This window comes from Desmodus rotundus, chromosome 3 (assembly GCF_022682495.2).
Source record: "Desmodus rotundus isolate HL8 chromosome 3, HLdesRot8A.1, whole genome shotgun sequence".
NCBI classification, from domain to species: domain Eukaryota; kingdom Metazoa; phylum Chordata; class Mammalia; order Chiroptera; family Phyllostomidae; genus Desmodus; species Desmodus rotundus.
In genome coordinates this window covers 153,863,795-153,881,875 of record NC_071389.1, presented here as the reverse complement: position 1 = coordinate 153,881,875, position 18,081 = coordinate 153,863,795, and the positions used below count along the sequence as shown (strand labels likewise).

The 18,081-nt window shown below is 55.0% G+C and overlaps 1 protein-coding gene across 1 annotated transcript; it reads left to right on the top strand.

The window, feature by feature from the left end:
* The first annotated feature begins 6,690 nt into the window (after positions 1-6,690).
* On the top strand, positions 6,691-10,365 carry AQP6 (aquaporin 6). The gene is made up of 4 exons (XM_045184355.3): positions 6,691-7,203; positions 7,960-8,118; positions 8,385-8,465; positions 9,091-10,365. The coding sequence occupies exons 1-4, from the start codon at positions 6,841-6,843 to the stop codon at positions 9,415-9,417; spliced, it is 930 nt and encodes a 309-aa protein (XP_045040290.2). The 5' UTR covers positions 6,691-6,840; the 3' UTR covers positions 9,418-10,365.
* Positions 10,366-18,081: the final 7,716 nt, after the last annotated feature.

Below are 18,081 nucleotides of genomic sequence, written 5' to 3'. Positions count from 1 at the left end.
TGTTCTGCCTTGTCTCTCTCCAGAAGCCTCTCCTTGGGACACTCTGGCTCATCACCTCTCCTTTTGTCATCCCACACCCTGCCCCATGGGCTCCTCAGTCCTCTGTGGAAAGACAGGGGAAGCTGAGACCGGGGGAGGCCTAGAGTCAGATATGGGGGTGGGAAGAGCAAGATAGGGGGTGGGGAGAGAGGAGAACAAATGTAGAAATAGAGCTGAGAGGTCAGCAAGAAGCAGTGGGAGCGGAGCAGGCGGCATCCTATTCATTTAGTCCACCATCTGCACGCCCCTCCCACCTCAGCTATGTCAAGTGTCTGTCACTTGAGGAGGGCGTGCCAGACAGGGTGGAGAAATGAACTGCCTGGAGCCCCTTGAGATGCCAAGGGGCTGACCAGCCAGGTCTGTCATCGGGGAGGTGGCACAGCCCTAGACTCCCCTCTCTACACCTCAGTGTTCCATAAAGAGGCCATGTTGGGAGCTGTGCTTAGCGACAGCAACAGCCCCCTGTTCCCCACCCCCCCCTTGAAGCTGCACCTGGCCCAGCACTTTTCTGGTCTCTTCTCTGCCTTGCAGGCCAGCGTCTCACTGTCTTCCCCTCTGGGCCCGCAACTCTGCCCTCACTGGCTCTTGTCTCCTGGCCACTGGCACTCCTTAGGAAACCTCCTTAACTCCATCTCATAAGCTATCAAATGAGGATGAAAACCGCTTCCCTCCCAGGGTTGTTGTGGAGATCAGACGAGTTGAGGGAGAGAGATTCCTGCTCTCTGTGGGGAAAAGGGTGGAACGCAGATGAGAAACTCAGTACACAGCCCTGTGTCACAGTTAAGGGGACTGGCTTGGGGTCCAAGTCTTGATGTGCAACTTCAGGTAACATAAGCTCTCTGAGTTTGAATGACCTCATCCGTAAAATGGGGCTACTTGTACTCGTGGGCGGTTATGAGGCTGAAATGAGACAATGGATTGAAATAAAACCCTTGTGCAAACAGGGCCAGGCACTTCAGAGTGAGTGCTCAGTAAACAGGTGTGAAAAGAAACCAGCTCCCTGGTTGGTGTGGCTCAGGGGATTGAGCACCCTCCCGCCAACTGGAAGGTCCCGGGTTGGATTCCCAGTCAGGGCACAAGCCTGGGTTGTGGGCCAGGTCCCCAGGAGGGGGCGTGCGAGAGTCAACTGATCCATGTTTCCCTCTTTTTCTACCTCCCTTCCCCTCTTTGTGAAAATAAATAAATAAAATCTTTAAAAGACTTAAAAAAAGAAACCAGCCTGTGCACATCTGGGACCCTGGCCACACCCTAGTTCGGGGCTTCTGCTCTCCCGAGAGCTCTTGAACCTGAGCTCCAGCTTTTCTCTTGTGTGGGAACCTCCCCGAAGTCTTAAGTTTTGCCCCAGAAGGGGAAAGGCCGGGGAAGGCGGGGGCGGGGCGGGGGAAGCGGTCAGGAGATGGAGAAGAGGTGGAAGAGTCTATGTAATCTGCTGGCAAGGCTCAGTCCCAGGGGCTGGCGGTGAGGGCGCCAGAGTCCGCAGCCCTCCTCCACACTTGAGTCTAGCATCTGTGAATGGGTGCTGCAATCTCCCTGCCCTGCCGTGCCCCGCTCCATCAGCGTGCAGTAAACACCAAAAGGCAGTATACGTGTGAGAGCCTCGGGGAAGGAGCCGTCCCCTGCCGCCAGCTCGGCCCCCACTGCGTCCGGGCCGCAAATGCCAGCTCCTACCAGCAGGGGGAGACCTCGTCCACCGAATGCAAACTGCTGTGTTTCTCCACAAGAATCCTGGGTCCGGGCTCCAGCCCGATGGGGCGTAGGGGTGGAGGACACGGGGAATCTCTCAGCCTGGGTCCTCTGGGCCAGCAGGAAGCAGCTAATCGCAGTTCACTCCCACCCCACTATCAGAGACAGGGTGCCGAAGAGAGGAGATCCCTTTCCCACTCAGTCTCCCCAAAACTCAGGTGCAGGCACAGCCATGACTAGGAGGCTGGCTTCCCCCCTCAGCCCAGCAACTTGCCTTCCTTTCTCTGACAGGTGGGCCTGTGGAGGACAGGCTATTAGGGGGCTCCCAGTGGGAGGGAGTTCCTTGCCCTCTGAGAGGGTCCAACTAGGGCTTTGGACGGACACGTTGCAGAGGTGTGGCCATCAGAGGGCGCTGTGCTCCATGGTTGCTGACCCTCCAGGCGAGGCTGGGCCGTGCTCACCCAGACCCTCGCACATAGAAGCACGCACACCAGCCCCGCGCAGCCACACTGACCTTTCAGTTGCAGCGAGGGGCTGCATCTTCTCGGCAGGGGCTGCTCACTCCGCGCTTGTGGCAGCCGGGTCAACCCTCCCCCACTCTCTCTCAGAGGACTGCCCGGGACCTGTGTTCCCTGTGTTCTCAGAGAGGTACATCTGTCACACCCGGGCACATGTGCCCAGGCGCCCCTCCGACCTCTTGCTCCATCCTGAGATGGGACGCAAGAAGGAGAGCCTTGATTCTCCTCTAGGAGGCTTCGTCCTCCTCCCACTGCTCCTCTGCCGGGGGCTGCCAGTTTTCACCCCGCAGGAAGGTGGACATGGCGACAGGGTAGAGAGAAGGGGGAGGACTGGGAGTAAGACAGAATGGACAGAAGGCCGGCTGTCTAGAGAGATGGCCAGGACGGGTTGCTAGAGGGTCAGCTCTCTCAGCCCCTCCCTGACTCAGTTCCTTCCCTATTGGGTTCTGATGAGGTCAGACCGCTTACCTGTCACAGTTTGTGGGGATCGGTGAGATAATGTGAAGGAAGCTACCTTGAATTCTTCCCTTCCTGTCATGTTTTTAATGTCCCTCTTCTCTCCCCATACCTTTCTCGTTCTTGCTCCCCCATCCTTCTCCCCCAGGCCCCCACTCCGCAGTCAGAACTCACTTTGCTCCCTATGCACGCAAGCCAGTACGTGCGCATGCGTGCAAACGTACACACCTTCCCACGGAGGCGCTCACCTCAGCAGCCTGGGGAGCCGAGAGACAGGCCTCTGGGAAATTAAGAGCCCACAGCCATCTGACAGGCTGCTGTAGGCAGCCAGGTGTAGGGCCTTTACAAAAGTCCTGTGAACATGAGTGACCTCGAAGCGTGGTGCACGAGCCCAAAACTGGCTGGGCCTGGCAAGGTGCTGGCTGCAACTGGAGCAAGCCCTGGCCAATGCCTGGCTGGCCTCAGGGTGGTGGTGGTGGGGAGAACCTTGTCCCAGGCCAAGTAGGGCCCCAGGAGTCCCTGCTCTAGGCCAGCTGGAAACAAGGGCTGCCACTGCACCTAATGCTCTCAGCCTCCAGGGTCCAGAGTAGGGGCCACAGGCGCTACTTGTCCTGGACCCTTCCCACCCCAGCCCGGTCCTCATAAGCTGTCTCATTGGAGAGGGGATGCAAGTGGCAATTCTAATGATCCACATTTTATGACTCAGAGACACTCTCCTAGGTATTAGCACCTTTACTCCTAATGACACATGGAGAGGTGGGAATTTTAATCTCCATTTTATAAGGGGGGACTGAAGTCACAGAAGTTAAGCGCTGGTCAGGGTACAGTGTACATGGCAATGTTCGAATGCTTTGACTTGTATTGTCTTATCAAAGGTCTCAACAGATAGGCTTTCCTATTGTTTGGTGCCTGGCACACAGGCAAAGAAACTGAGGCTACGTAAGCTGCAGGGACTAGTACGTGCCTGTCTCCACTCCTCTGTGGCCCTGTCCGAGGGGAGGGAAGAAGAGAGATGCCCTTGTGGTTCCTTGGAACAGCCCCTAGGCAGAGAACCCACCAGGGCAGGGAGGAATGTCACCCACACTGGCCATCCCTTCATTCTCTGAGTGTTTATTGAAAGAATCCTCTAAGCCAGAAAAGCACAGGAGTCTGCACTGGCACAGTGGAGGCAGGAGGAAGCTGAAGCCAGAAGTAGCCACTGGTTTTGCTCAAGCCCAACTTCTCTACGCAGCTTGCCCTGGTTCTGCTGGAAAGGAAAATCAGGGCAGGTTTCATGGAGGAATTGGACTTGAACAAAGTCTTAAAAGAGAGACAAAGATGAAAGGCACTCCAAATTCATGGTCTCTCCACTATTCTGAGATTACCAGGCATGTTATAAAGAAGCCAGGAAGGGGAGAAGGGCAAACCACAGATGAGACTGGGAATGGCCATGAGCACCGGGAGGGAGCCTGACTCAACACGGGAAAGGGCTGCCTCTTCTTCGGGAGTGCAGGGGAGCTGGTGAGGGCGTGGGTGGCCTCCAGTGAGTGCCTGGCTGGGAAGGAAGGGTGGGAAGAAGTATTGCCTGCTAGCTTGGCTTTCTGGGTGGGACAGGAGGCAGAATGGAAGAAAGCCAGAGAGAGTGGGGTACTTGAAGAGAGTGGGGAAGTTTGAAGGAGGCCCTAGAAGAATGGGGAGAGAGCTGCCTGGGGAGGGTGTGAGGATTGCTGAAGAGCTGCGACCCCTGCTGAGGCCACAGACCATGGGCTTGTCGTGGCTGGCAAGTGCCTCCAGCAGTGCTCAGCAGTGCAGATGGCAGGCAGAGGGGTGTGAGGAGAATGAGAATGGAAGAGAGGCAGGTGTGGGGGGAGTCAGAGAGAAAAGGGAGCTAGGGTGGTGGGGCCCTGCAATGCGATGCCAGGGCGTCCGCCGGAGAAGGGAGGGTGAAGCCAGGGTGGCTGGGAGAGCAGAAAGGGAACGGAGGAGGGATTTTTCTGACTGAGACGGGGGGGGGGGGGGGGGGGGGGGGGGGAGGCTGGGTGGGAGGCAGAGCCCGGGCTCAGAGCTGGGACGTTTCAGCGGAAGATTTCAGAGGACCCAGTCCCGGGTGAGGGTGGTATAAGGCCGTAAGAATAGCCAGCTGAAAGGAAGCAGATATGAAATTCACCTGCCTCCAGGAGCTCAGGAAACTTTTATTCACTCATTCATTTGCCAGTGACTTATTGAGCACCTACTATGACTAATCTCTGTCCAAGACACCACGTGTAGGGATGAGCAAAACTTGTCCCCTGTCCCTCAGGGGCTTGCTGAGTCACTGGGGAGACACACCGGCACTGTGCCGATGCCCTGATGACTGCAGCACACGGAGGTGCCCAGGTGTGGGGGGAGAACGTGGAGGCCTCACCCAGGAAAGGAGGAGAGGACATTGAAGCTGAGACTTAGGGGTGGGTTAGGGAGTTACCCAAGCAAAAGAAGTGGGAAGGGCTCTCCAAGGAGAATAAGAGAGCATCCTCCAAGGAGAGACCAGCTTGGAGAGCTCCAGAACCACTGGCCGTTTGGTGAGGCCGCAGGGTAAAGAGCAAGGCAAGGAGTGGGGAGAGGTGAGGTAGGAGGACCCCAGAGGGCCTTGGAGGCCGCACAGAGCTCACAGAGGGGACAGAGGCTTTGAAGGGATTTTAGCAGAGAAGCAGCAGGATCAGATTTGCATTTTAGAAAGATCACTTGGGCTGCAGTGTGGATAATTGATTGGAACAGAGCAAGGGAGCAGAGAGACAGAATGGTTAAAGGCTGCAGGGCAGCAGGGGTGGCAAGAAGAGAGCGCAGTCAAGAAATATTTATGACCGAAAAGCAGCAGGACTTGATGCCTTTAGTGGATGGGACCGGAGCGGGGGGAAGGGTCAAAGATGCTTCCCAGTTTCCCCCAACTGAGCTGGCGGAAACAGGAGTGTGTTTGGGGGGTAGGAAAGGAAGATCTCATTTTGAGGCAGGTTGCACTTGAGGGACCTGAAGACAGCCAGGGGACATCCTCTAGGCAGGTGGATGTGGCCCGGGGTGAGATCCGGCACCCAGATGTGGTTAAGAGGTGGAGATTGTATTATTTTAACAGCTCAGCAGATTCTTCTTAGGGGGAGAATACCTTTGCTTGGGTAAATACCTTGATATGCTGCTGGGGGAAAAAGGGCAGAGCCCAGGGCAGCAATGCTACAAAAATGGCTCAGCTGCCCTGTGTGAGAGGGATGAGGAATTGTTCTGCCCCTGAGAAGGAGAGCAGAGAATGTAGGGGACAGGGGCTGAGGCCAGAGGGAAGAATGAGGGAAGCAGAGACAGAAGCGGGTGCGCAGCAGGGGTCCCACTGTCCCATGTCCTGGTTAGCTGTGGAATACGCCCGCCTTCCATCTGCCCCCTCTGCGCCCCCACAGGGCCATATCCTTAGTAACTCTATTCACATCTGCTTTCTGTGAGTGGGCTTTTAGGTGGGAATGGAGGAGAGAGCCTCATTTCACATCTGGGCTTACGGGACACAGATAGTGTGAGGCCATCTGGAGGCAGAGCCTACAGGCAGAGGGGCCAGGAGATCAGGACTCCCCTCCTTGTCTCCCCACCTTGTGTCACCAGAATGCACAGGACCCTCTGAAGCAGGCCTTGGACCGGGGTACCTGAGCAATCTTGTACCAGCTAAGCTGACATCGGGACATGGGAACCCTGGAACCCCACGCCCCCCGCCCTCTTCCTGCACCTGCGGCCCTCAGGCTGGGCACACAGCACAGTTAGGCCCATCCAGCTCAGAAACCTCCTGGGAGGTTCCAGTTCAGCGCCCAAGACTGCCCCCTCCCCCAGCTGTCAGGTGAGCTCAGGGTGGAGCAGGTGAGTGCCCCCCCTCGTGCCACCTCCAAACTTTCCACTCACCCAGATACACAAAACCCTGCCAGCCCGATCCCCGCCAGTCTGCCCAGCATGGTCCGGGGCAGCAGTGCAGTGGAGGGGCTGCAGGTGGGAGCTGGTGAAGCCTGTCCACAGTGCGACCGCCAGAGCAGGCTGGAGACCTGAGACCAGAGACCAGAGACCAGAGGTGGGGGACAGGCAGAGGCCCTGGGAGCAGAGGAGGCAGCAGCCAAGGCACCAGGACCTAGACGCAGTGGAGTCAGAAGGGCACAGCTTGGCCAGGATGCTGGGGCACCTGCTCTGGATGGCCGTCAGCAAGGCGCTGTTTGCCGAGTTCCTGGCCACAGGGCTGTATGTGTTCTTTGGTGTGGGGTCGGCTATGCGCTGGTCCCCGGTACCTTCCTCTGTGCTGCAGATCACCATCACCTTCAACCTGGTCACAGCCATGGTTGTGCAGGTCACCTGGAAGTCCAGTGGGGCCCACGTCAACCCCGCGGTGACATTGGCTTACCTTGTGGGCTCCCAAATCTCTCTGCCCCGTGCTGTGGCCTATGTGGCTGCCCAGCTGGCAGGGGCCATTGTGGGGGCTGCTCTGCTTTACAGGGTCACACCAGGGGACATCCGAGAGACCCTTGGGGTCAATGAGGTAGGTGCAGGGAGAGGCGCCTGGAGGGCTAGGAGGGAGGTGTCTGCACAGGTGTAATTGTGGCAGGCCGTCATGCTGGCGGAGAGGGGCAGACGGTGACCTCTCAGGCACGTGCTTCACACCTGTTCAGTGCCGGGCCCCGGACGCGGGGGAATTGGACTGTGTGTGGCTTTCGTGCAGGCAGGGCAGGTGTGGGACTGTGGCCCACGGAACAGATGGGACAAGCCACACTAAGGGGCAGGGGTTGGAGGAGGACCAGGCGTTTAAGGGTTGGGGTAGCCAGGGAGGGCAGGGCTGGGGTGGTGGCAGGGACCCTGCATGCTCTTCATCTTCCTCCTCAAGGCCCCTCATGTCCCCCCTTCCCCAGAACTCTAAGGCCTGTTTTACCCCCACCCCCCGCCCCCCAGATTCCCCACATCTCTTCCTTCCCCTCTCACCCGGGCCTCCCCCAGGCAGCTTGCAAACACATGCACTTCCACTTTTCTTCGCCTCCCCTTTCCCACCAGTCCTGAGCCCCTGCCACCCCCCCAAATCACTGGCCCCAACCAACCTTTGGGGAGGGAGGGGTGACCCTACTTTGCCTGGAAGCAAGTGTCTGGGGCTGACCCAAACCCCCTGCACAGTCCTCCTCCAGTCCTGGGACCAGCGGCGGCGAGGTGTCCCCCCTTACAGCGAGGAAATGAGGCCGGGTGGGGGGGGGCGGGTCACCACCCTCTGGCAGAAAGCCGGGGACCCCAGTGTAGCCCTCTCACTCAGATCCGGAGCAGCGTCTCGACTGGCCAGGCGGTGGTAGTGGAGCTGGTTCTGACGCTGCAGATGGTGCTCTGTGTCTTCGCGTCCACCGACAGCCGTCTGACATCCGGCTCCCCGGCCGCCATGATTGGGGTCTCTGTGGCATTGGGCCACCTTACTGGGGTAAGGGGCAGAAGGACGCCATGCATATGCATACACAGCCCCCTCCCTGGAGGGGCTGCAGGGGCCCGGAAGGCCAGGAAATGTCCCTCCCTGAGGCCCTCATGCCTTGGGGCCAAGGCTATGCCCCACACTCCAGGCCCAGGATATGGTGCTGCAGAGGCCAAGGCTGGGACTGGGGTTCTGAAACAGGACAGAGGGGACTGTCTCCACCCAGGCCTGCCTTAAGCCTCTTCACACCCTGAACTGTCGTTCACTCCACTCCCCAGGTCTATTTCACTGGCTGTTCCATGAACCCAGCCCGCTCCTTCGGTCCTGCCGTCGTCGTTGGGAAGTTCGAAGTCCACTGGGTGAGACTCTCTGCTTGCAGCCACTGGAGGGGAGGGGGCCGAGTAGGGCTGTAGGGACTGTGGCTTTCACCAGCAGCAGTCAGACAAGTCTCCCTGCCACAGACCATCTTGACCCCCAGTGAAGGTTTCCTTGAACTTGGAAGACCAGGGCAGGTGTCCTGGCTCGTACTTCCTCTCTTTGCAGCTCCAATAGCCCAAGTGTCAGTGGCAAGAAATGGGCCAGGGCAGGAGTCACAGCCCCAGGCCTCAAGTCCTGGCTGTTTCTTCATTCACTTTCTCTAGCTGGGCCAATTTCCAAACTTGGATAAAGAAAAAGACAAATAAACACACACGCCCGCAAAGACAGGAGCAGCACCAGCCAGGGCTGCTGACCCGGAACAGGGGAGGCGAGAGGCGGGAGGAAGGAGTGGTGAGGAGACAGCAGCGCTGGTGGGAGGCAAGATCCCCTCACCTGCGGGGACTCTGGGGCAGGGGCAGCACTCGTGCTTCTCAAACTTGCCACCTTCTAGACAGCTCAAGGGCTCCTGGGAGACAGGTCAACACTGGGCAAGCAGGCAGGGGTCCCAAAGCCACCCTAGGATCCTGATAGCTCTCAAGCTGGGTCCCCACTTTTCTGCCTCCTCAGATCTTCTGGGTGGGGCCCCTGACAGGGGCTGTCCTGGCCTCGCTGATCTACAACTTCATCCTGTTCCCTGACACCAAGACCCTGGCCCAGCGACTGGCCATCCTCATAGGCACTGCAGAGGTGGAGAAAGTGGTGGAGGTGGAGGTGGAGCCCCAGAAAAAGGACTCCCAGTTCCGCAGACACCCACCTGCTGAGTGTGTGTCGGAAAACATAGAACTTGGCCCCAGCCCTCAGACTTCCGAGAGGAGCTCTGTGTGTGAGCAGCACGTGGGCATGACCAAACCTCAGGTTTTCTCAGGGGAAAGGGAGGTGGTTAAAGGTGTGTAGGGAGGCTTGGCCTCTTGCCCTAATGGGGTGGGCAGAGGATGCCCATCCCTCTCCCAGGCATCACATTTCTAGGTAGAATGAGGGGAGCAGATCTGTTTAGTTTCCTCCTCCTCCATCTCTTAATGCGACAGCAGGAGGGAGGGGAATTCATGATTGCCCTCCCCTTCTCTCATCCACCTGGACGCCAGATCCCCACGTCCTGGAAAAAAGGAATTGGAGTTCAGACAGCCAGTCTGCTTAGAGACCGTGGACTAAAGGGATCTCAGGGAACCCTAATTTCTCACCCCACCCTTGGGGGGGATGGGCCAGACTTCCCAAGACTCGGAGTTCCTCAGAAGGATGTCTCCACTCTTGGGTGTGGTTTTGGGGGCCATGGCTTCCCCCTCAGACTGGGGTGTTCCCGAGGACAGAGATTAACCTCCAGTAGATCTTCGTTCCTCACTCCCTCCCCCAAATGACAGGAAGAGCTGACACAGAGAGGAAGCTTTTCTTGGGTTAGCAGCGGGGCAGGCTTCTGGCAAGGAAGGTTCGAGCCAGATGGGCCTTTTCCAGGGCAAGTCCTTCTGGGTATTTGCCTGTCTGCCAGCCTGCAGTCCCCTTCACAGGGACGATTCTGACAGGGGACAGGCCCAGCCCAGCTTTTGGTCCATGACCTGGGCCACAGAAGCTATGCCTAGCCTCACTCTCAGATCTTCAGGGACTGAAGGAATGACCCAGGAAACCAAGACTTTCAGTTCAGTGCCTCCGAGGACTACCAGAGTCTCAGTCGGTTTGTCAGTATTTACAGGCTGCAATAATCGACTCCGCCTGTGACTTGGGGGCCTTTCTGGATCCCAGCTTCCCCAGCTGTTAAATGGGCACAAGCCTCCCCCAGAGACTGTGAAAACAAACGAGAAATTGGAAAATTGTTTTTGGAAGTTAAAATGTTAGAAAAATAAAGCCAATAAATGACGATTATTGTTGCTATTACTGTAATTATTGGGTTCGAATACAATTGCTGTTGGTAACAGGGGGGAGAAGGGAGAGAGGGAAATGACTGAGAGGGAGGCAGAGAGGAGGCTTTTCTCATTTCATCTGCTCCAATTCCGGGGGCTCTGCCTCCTCCTCTGCTGGGTGTACTGACCTGGGAGCTTTGTGTGTGTGGGATGAGTGAAGCTTTGTGGGGAAGGAGGGGGAATAGGGGGAGGGACCCTGGAATGAAGAGGCAAGCCAATAAAAGTCAGTTCTCTCATCTCTATGGCGCCCATCACCATGGTATTCTGAGATGCAGCAACCAAATTCATGCAATAGATAGGTCCTCTTCCACGATGTCTCCAAAGGCGCTGGGGGTAGGGGAGGGGCTGCCAAAGCCTTCCAAGGCCTGGGTGGCAGGGCCCATCTTGTGACCAGGGCAGTAACTGGGCCCCGGTGCTCACGGACACAGCAGCCACGCTCAGTGTTCTGTAACATCGTCAACGTAGAGTACTTCTCACATCTCTCCAAGCCGGGCCACACTCATCCATCTTCACAACCTCAGAGCCCAGGGCTTCTCGTGCCCTTTTATGAGCAGGGACAGCTGGGTGGGTGTGTGTGTGTGTGTGTGTGTGTGTGTGTGTGTGTGTGTGTGTGTGTGTAGGATGTGATTGACTTGCTAAAGGTCACCCAGCTCAGAACCACAGCCCCCTAAGGTCTCCCCAGCTCCCAGCTTAGAATTTTCCGAAATAGCGCTCCAGGGGGACTTATACAAGCTATAGCCAGGGATGGAAGGCAGCAGGAACTAGAAGGTTGAAGAGGGCAAGGGGTGGCGCTCCTGCAGTAGGCCTTTAAGCTCCTAGACAAATGATTTCTGCGTCCCCAGAGCCGAACACACACTGGGTGCTCGATAAAAGTCTGATGAATGAGTGACTGAGGCTGGGTGGCTGGGAGGGAGGGGAAGTAGTAATTGATCAAGAGGAGAATTCAGGACTTTCAGCTCCAAATGAGCCAAGATGACAGCAGCTGAGGAGCCAGTGCTTGCCGGCAGGGGTAGCTGAGAAGAGGGCACACAGTCACTTGAGTCCCCACCCCTACTCCAGAGCCAACTGTGTAACCTCTGTCCCAGGAACTTCAGGCCAAAAGGGTTAGAGTGATGGCCTGAAGGGTAAGGGACAGCTGGGGGCTACTTTCACAAATGGTAGTTCTTTGAAGCTGTGCCGTTGGCATAGACTGGAACAAGGAGACAAGCTTTGTGAGGAGTGAGGAATTAGGTTAGAATCTGAAGAGTATCCAAAGTTAGATAAGAACACGTAACCTAACCAAAGGCGAGCTTCTCCTTCTCCGCAGCCCTTTCGAAGGACAGCCGGCCATCTGTTTGGATGAGGGAGAGGCTGGCCTTCAGGGAGCCGGGTCTCGGCGGTCCCAGCTGAGGGCAGCAGGCTTCATGGCCACAGTCCCTGGGCTTGGGTGGGTGGTGAAGAGCACAGGGTGGGGCAGAGACCCCACCAGGCAGACCCATGGTGTGCCTCCCTTCCTCCCATTTGTCAGGGGAAGTTTTTAATTAATGGTGTGTAATCTGATCTGGCCCTTCTCCCTGCTGAGCCCGGCCTTCAATCAGCAGAGCCATCTGCAATTGCAATTCATAATTCTCCCCAAAGGGAGGGGGACCCCTGACGGGTGCCTTGGTGATTAATACAATTAGCCTTTTATGTTGATGATTGTCTTAGCGGGAGCAGATGATGCCAACGCAGAGCCTAGGCTGGCGCTTCCCCATTGGTTGGCAGGAAGCCCCTCTCCACTTCCCACCCCCACTGCTACCTCGGGGTGTAAAGAGGACAGGTCTAATTTGGGACCACACGGTGGAAGGGAGAGAGCCCACGAAAGGCCAGGTTCTGGGACACATTTGGGCTCCTTGGCCTGAGGATAGTCCAGAGACTTACTCTACAAAGAAAATCATTATGGCCTAAAGCGTTCTGTTGACCGAGGCTGAAAGAGGACGACTACATAAAGGTGGGCTTGGGGGTGAAGGGGTTTAAATGCAGGCTCAGGCGCTTATAGCTGTGTGCACTCAAACAAGTTACTTAAGGATCCTGAGCCTCACTTTCCTCATCCAGAAATGGGGTCTATTCCTAAGAGGGCCGGAAGAACTAAGTGGAGTGTCTGTGCCCCACACCACACCTGGCACCAAGGCAGGGCGCAATCAGCGGTGGCGGGTTCTACCACCGTCGCAGTGGACTGCCATTCCCTCTGCCAATGAGTCTGGCCGTCCCCCCTGTGGTTTCTAATGCAGCCCAGCTCTTAGTAAAAAAGGGATCACTCCCTCCCCATACCCCGGGTTTAGCTGGAGAAAGGAGAGAGTGTGAGTATGAGTGTGTTGAGAGAGGAGGATCCAGAGGAAAGAGGAGTCAAGAATCAAACCCAAAAGTGGGCAATGAGAACACAGAAGTGGGGCATCAGCGTGATGGTGGCCGGGAGCTGGTTTGGGGGAGATTCAGGTAAGGAGGCTGGGTGGGCATAAAGAGGTGAAAAGAAGCAGTGCTTGGAGCACCTGGAGTTGCATACGACAGCTAAGTAAACAAAAAAGGAGCGGTCATCATCATAGCTGAGGGGTTAAGAGGCAGCACAGATCAGAACCTGTGATCTCTGAGCTATAAAGGGGCCAAGCAATCTGGAAGGAGGTGACTGGGGTTTCGATGGAAGAATCAGCTGGGTCAGCAGGGGGGATCACCTCAGTCCCTCTGGGCCCCCAGCGCTGCTCTCCAAGATCTGGAGCAGGATGAGAGGAGTGCTCCTTTATCACAAGAGATGTTAACCTGCGGCCAGCGCCAGGCCCGGTAGTGTCAGCGGGAAGACGAAGCGAGGAAGCGAAGGGCTAATCAAGATGAGGCACCGGGCCAAGCTATGGCCACTTGGGCAGCTGAGGCAGGGGGTCCACACAGCCAAGATCTGTGACTGAGTCTCAGGGAGTGCCAGCTACACTGAGCATAGTCACATACTTAGCAAAAGCTGCGGAGGGGAGGCACAGCTCGTGAAGGCTGATTATGAGGGTGGGGAGTCCAACGGTATAATTAATAGGCAGCACTTAGTGGGCAGAAAAGGAGCAAATGAAAAACTGTTTCAGAGCTCTAAGTCAGATAAAGGGGCAGTTGTTGCCAAAGACAGAGGCAGGGACCAACAAGCCCACCCTACCCCACGGACAGATAAAACAGGGCCCAGCCAGCCAATCAAAGGAGAGGCGGTCCTGACAGAGGCGAGGGTGTCTGGTTAGGGCACACCAGGCTGGAGGCACATCCCTAGCCTGGAATACGCTTCCGGGCCCTATCTAGCTGCCCTGCTCACCCTGAGGTCCAGCTTTAACGTCTCATCTCCTAGGCTCTTAAGCCTCCAGCTCCCTCCCTCCTGAGCTCCCACAGCCCTCAGCACTGACCTCCAGAGTTATTTGAACACCTCTCTCTACAGAACAGGAAGACCTTTTTAAACAAAATTTTATTTTTAGTCTACTTCTCACCTCAGGACAATAGTTTCCTTAACTTCTGTCCTATCCTTGTAGGTCCCCAAACCATGGCCACCCAGTTTCCAGGGAGGAACAGCCCTCCTCTGATATTGTGGATTTGGTGAGCAAACGGGACAAAAGATTGCAGTAAGCACTCCCAAGTCCCTGCCCAGAGTGTCTAACACTTCTGACCTCTTTTGTGTTAAAGCACCCTGTGTTTCAGTCCTTTCCTGGGGTTTCAGAACCCCACCGGGATGCACTGTATCTTGGCCCTGGCCTCACCGATGATCGATGGCTTTCCCCCGTGCCCCACGGCCTGGAGCTGAGCCTCGCTTTCCCTACACTTCAGCTTCCCTCCAACATGAGGGAACGCCCAGTGCTAATGTCTCCCCAGCTAAGACGCAGGTAGGTCCCTGGCCTCCATATCTGACCTAGCCAACGGCTGATCTCCCACAAACAGCTGACACTTCCAACCCGAGTGCCACTGATGAGAAGATGCACCACCATTTTATGAGCCTCTAAGAAAAAAACAAATCACTGCACTGTATTTGTAAGATGCCAATTCTCAGACATTAAAAATATGTATTTTAAGTGCATCTTATGATGAAGGAAATGATCATTTCTCTCTCAAATCTTGGCTCTTTAAGTCAGATTTTAAAGGACAGGGGAACGGAGGGCCAACGTGGGGCACGCTGGAGGGTCCCAAGTCTTCCCCTTCCTCTAGGGGGACGGATGCCGTTGCCCTCATATGCTTCTCAACTCATTTGCACATCTGTTGCCAGCTCAGCTTTTAAAGATGCAGGCCTCCCCTCTCTGTGAACATCTCCCTCCCTCAGTGCCAGGGAACCTGCTAGAGAGAACCCCACTTTCCTCATGGAGAGCAAACAAAGCACAAGCCAGGCCAAGCCAGGGCCACCATTCTTGAGGAGATAATCACCTAGCACTCCAACACCGTTTACCCAACCACTTCCCACCCTGCCAGGTTATCTGCCCCAGAGTCTCCAGGCCAGTGCCAGGAGAAGATGCAGAGATTAGTCGTTTCCTCCTAATCGGGCTAAGACAGCCCCTTTAAGCTGCCGACCGCAGGCAGTTCCCATTAAAGCAAAGCAGCTGGAAAAGGCTTAGCCCTTTAATGCCAGCAGCTGTATCTCCACAGTGCGGCTGCTCTGCTGAGGGGCTGGACTCTGTCCAGAAGCATCAGGCATTTAGCCTCAGTCAATGTATATTAACCTAGAAGGAGAGAGCAGCCAGCTCCCTGGGAGGACGGGAGGTGGTTCATTTAAGCACCTCCACCCCTAGGCTTTGCTTTCCAATAAGGAAGAAAAATTCCTGCCCCTTTATCTCCTTCACTGTACTAACAACTGGACGAACTATCCTCCGACAGGCAGAAAGAACTCGCTCTGTGGCAGGAGTAACTCCACTTAAAAAACTCACCTAAGGACAGACTCACTTGTTAGTTTTGGCCATTACCCAGGCAGACTCATTCTCCTTGAAGCTGATTTTTTTTTTCCCCCCTCTGAGGCCCTAACTATTCTTCTGATCTCAGGTATGCAAACATGTGGACACAACAAACTGACTACCTCTTCTCGGGCAGCCTCAGGGAGAAAGCCCTCAGAAAGCCCTGGCACAGAGCAGACTGCTGAAGAGAGATCGCTCAAAGACTTCTTACTCAAAGCCAGATGGTGAGCATGAGACAGGGTGAGAGCTAATGCCACTCAGGGGGAAAGCCAATAAGCTAATCCACTGACACGTTTCTGAAAGCAGGCTGGTGGCTTTGGTTCAGAGACTTGCCTGTTCTTGGCTCTGAGCTGCAGGGCACACCAGATGCGCACGGGCGGCCTGAGAACAGACTCCCACCAGCAGCGACCCTCAAGCACCCACACCAGCTCTTCCTCCTCCTCCCACAAAGAAAACGGCCCTGGACCACCAAGCGCAGGGCTTCCACTCTACCATCACCTAACTGTGAAGACAGTCTCCTGTCCCAAATGCTTTGCGCAGGGGTCTGGGCCTCCCTGCTCTTTCTGAGTCATCTGATGAGAGTACATAGCAGATCCACACCCAGCCTTGAGTGGAATCATATACGTACCTAGTAAATTATTAACAAGCCCATGATGCTGAATAAATCTGAAATAGCAAGCCCCACAGCTGACCTCCAGAGCTGGGTTGCAATCCCCAGATTCTAATCCCAGCTAAGCTATAATTCATGTGTGGGAATTTGAGCCAAATCATCTCTCTGAATTTGTCAATTGGGATGATGTCGCCAATCCTGCCCACCGCACGTGGGTGTGGTAAGGTCAAGTAAGATGGCAAATGAAAGCACTCAGCATACTGTAAATCAGTTACTTTTCCTAGCGGCTCTGTGGGGAATCAGTTCTTAAGTCCATCTTCACTGAAGACCAGAGAAGATAGGAGCTGGCAAGCTCTTTATGGGAAGTCCTAACCACCCATTTACACGTGTCTGACCCAGCACACACATGGCGTCCGACCATGTGAGGTGTGAGAGTGATTCTATATAAAAACAATGCAAGCAGACGAAGCATGGCAAGTTATAGAGAAGGTAGACAAAAGGGAAAAAATTCCTTTTCCAAGTCTGAGTCCCTGAAAAGTGGCCTCTTTTCTCATCCCACATGACTGCAGAGGAGAAGGCTCCCACCCACGACAAGGTTATTCCTGGTGATGTCAAGCTGTCTTCCACCTGACTTCACGAATAGAAACATCAACAAACACAAACTCTGAGAACCAGAATCTAATGAATTACACAAGTTAAGGACCTCTTGGACTACAACCCTCACTTATTTACAAAATATACCAGCCTCAGGGAGCAGACTTTTAAAACTTATTAAGATCGTAGGTTAAGTGGCCATTCTCCAAATCCTGTTTATACAAAAGCACAATGACTAACGTGCCCGACCCTGCGTGCTTAAGAAAAGCTTTTTGCATCAGTGGCTTCAGCTTGAATCATGACGAAGACTATCATTAAAGCACATCGTCCAAGAACCTACTGTGTGAGCCGTGACAACTTGAACACTCAACTCTTTACCCTTGCCTCTCAGAGGTGGACTACACAATAGCTCTTCCCCTGCTCACGCTGCGGGTCCAAGAGAAGGCAACGTGTGGTTAAGCAAACCACTTGGTGCACCAGGCATAGAAGTGGGTCTCCCAAATGCTTTCTCAACAGGACATCATACAACATACGTATAGGCACGTGTGCATGCCTATCTACCTGCAGACTGAGGCGGGTGGGAGGCCCTACTATAACTGAAAACAAAACCAAACCAAAACACGCCCCAACAATCCTGGTATCTTTGCTTTTTGCACTCATTCAGCACAACTTGTCACTTTGTGCAATCCAATAATTTAACCATGAATATAAGAATTCAAGACCCCACTTCCAGTCAAGATGGAGGTATAGGTAGCCATGGGCCTCCTCATGCAACCACAAAAAGGAATTACAACTAAATCTCAAAATAACACCCAGAACTGTCAGAAAATCAAACTGTATGGAAGTCTGACAACCAGGGATTTAAAGAATCCTTCATACAGCCACATCCATACAGATGGGTAGGAGGGCGGAGAGGTGAGGAGGAACAGTGTGGCATGGAGACAGCAGCAGCAGCAGCAGCAGCAGCGGAATGGGCACCGGCAGTCCCACATTCATGTGTGGTGGTTAAAAATCGGGAAGGATACCTTGGGAGCAAGCGATACCAGCCCCAGGCCAGACCACACAGCTCAGGGTTCCAACTCCAGGAAGATAAATCCCCATAACTTCTGGCCATAAAAACCAATGGGGTTGGGGTGGCAGAATAACTTGCTGAATTTTCAGGAAACTTCACTTAACGGGACTTCATGGTTTTAAAACATACACAAACACACCCACTCTGGGATTCAATACCAGGGAAACAGCTGGAAGGGCACCAGTCCCATAGGGGAAGTGGGTAAAGCGGCTGGAAACAGGGCAAGGGTCATGCATAACACCCAGAAGCCGGGCAGTGGCACTTTCCCATCTCCGAGGCCCCCCCCAGAGAGCCACAAAGTGGTGAAGCCGGTCACCCCAACCTGGCAATTACCTAAGGCTCCGCCCCACACTCTTTACATGTGCCTGTTACAGAAGTCCAAGCAGCTCAACCCAATACACAGAAACAAACACAGGGAGGCTGCCAAACTGAGGAGAAAAGAAATATGGCCCAAGTAACAACAGAACAAAACCCCAGAAAAAG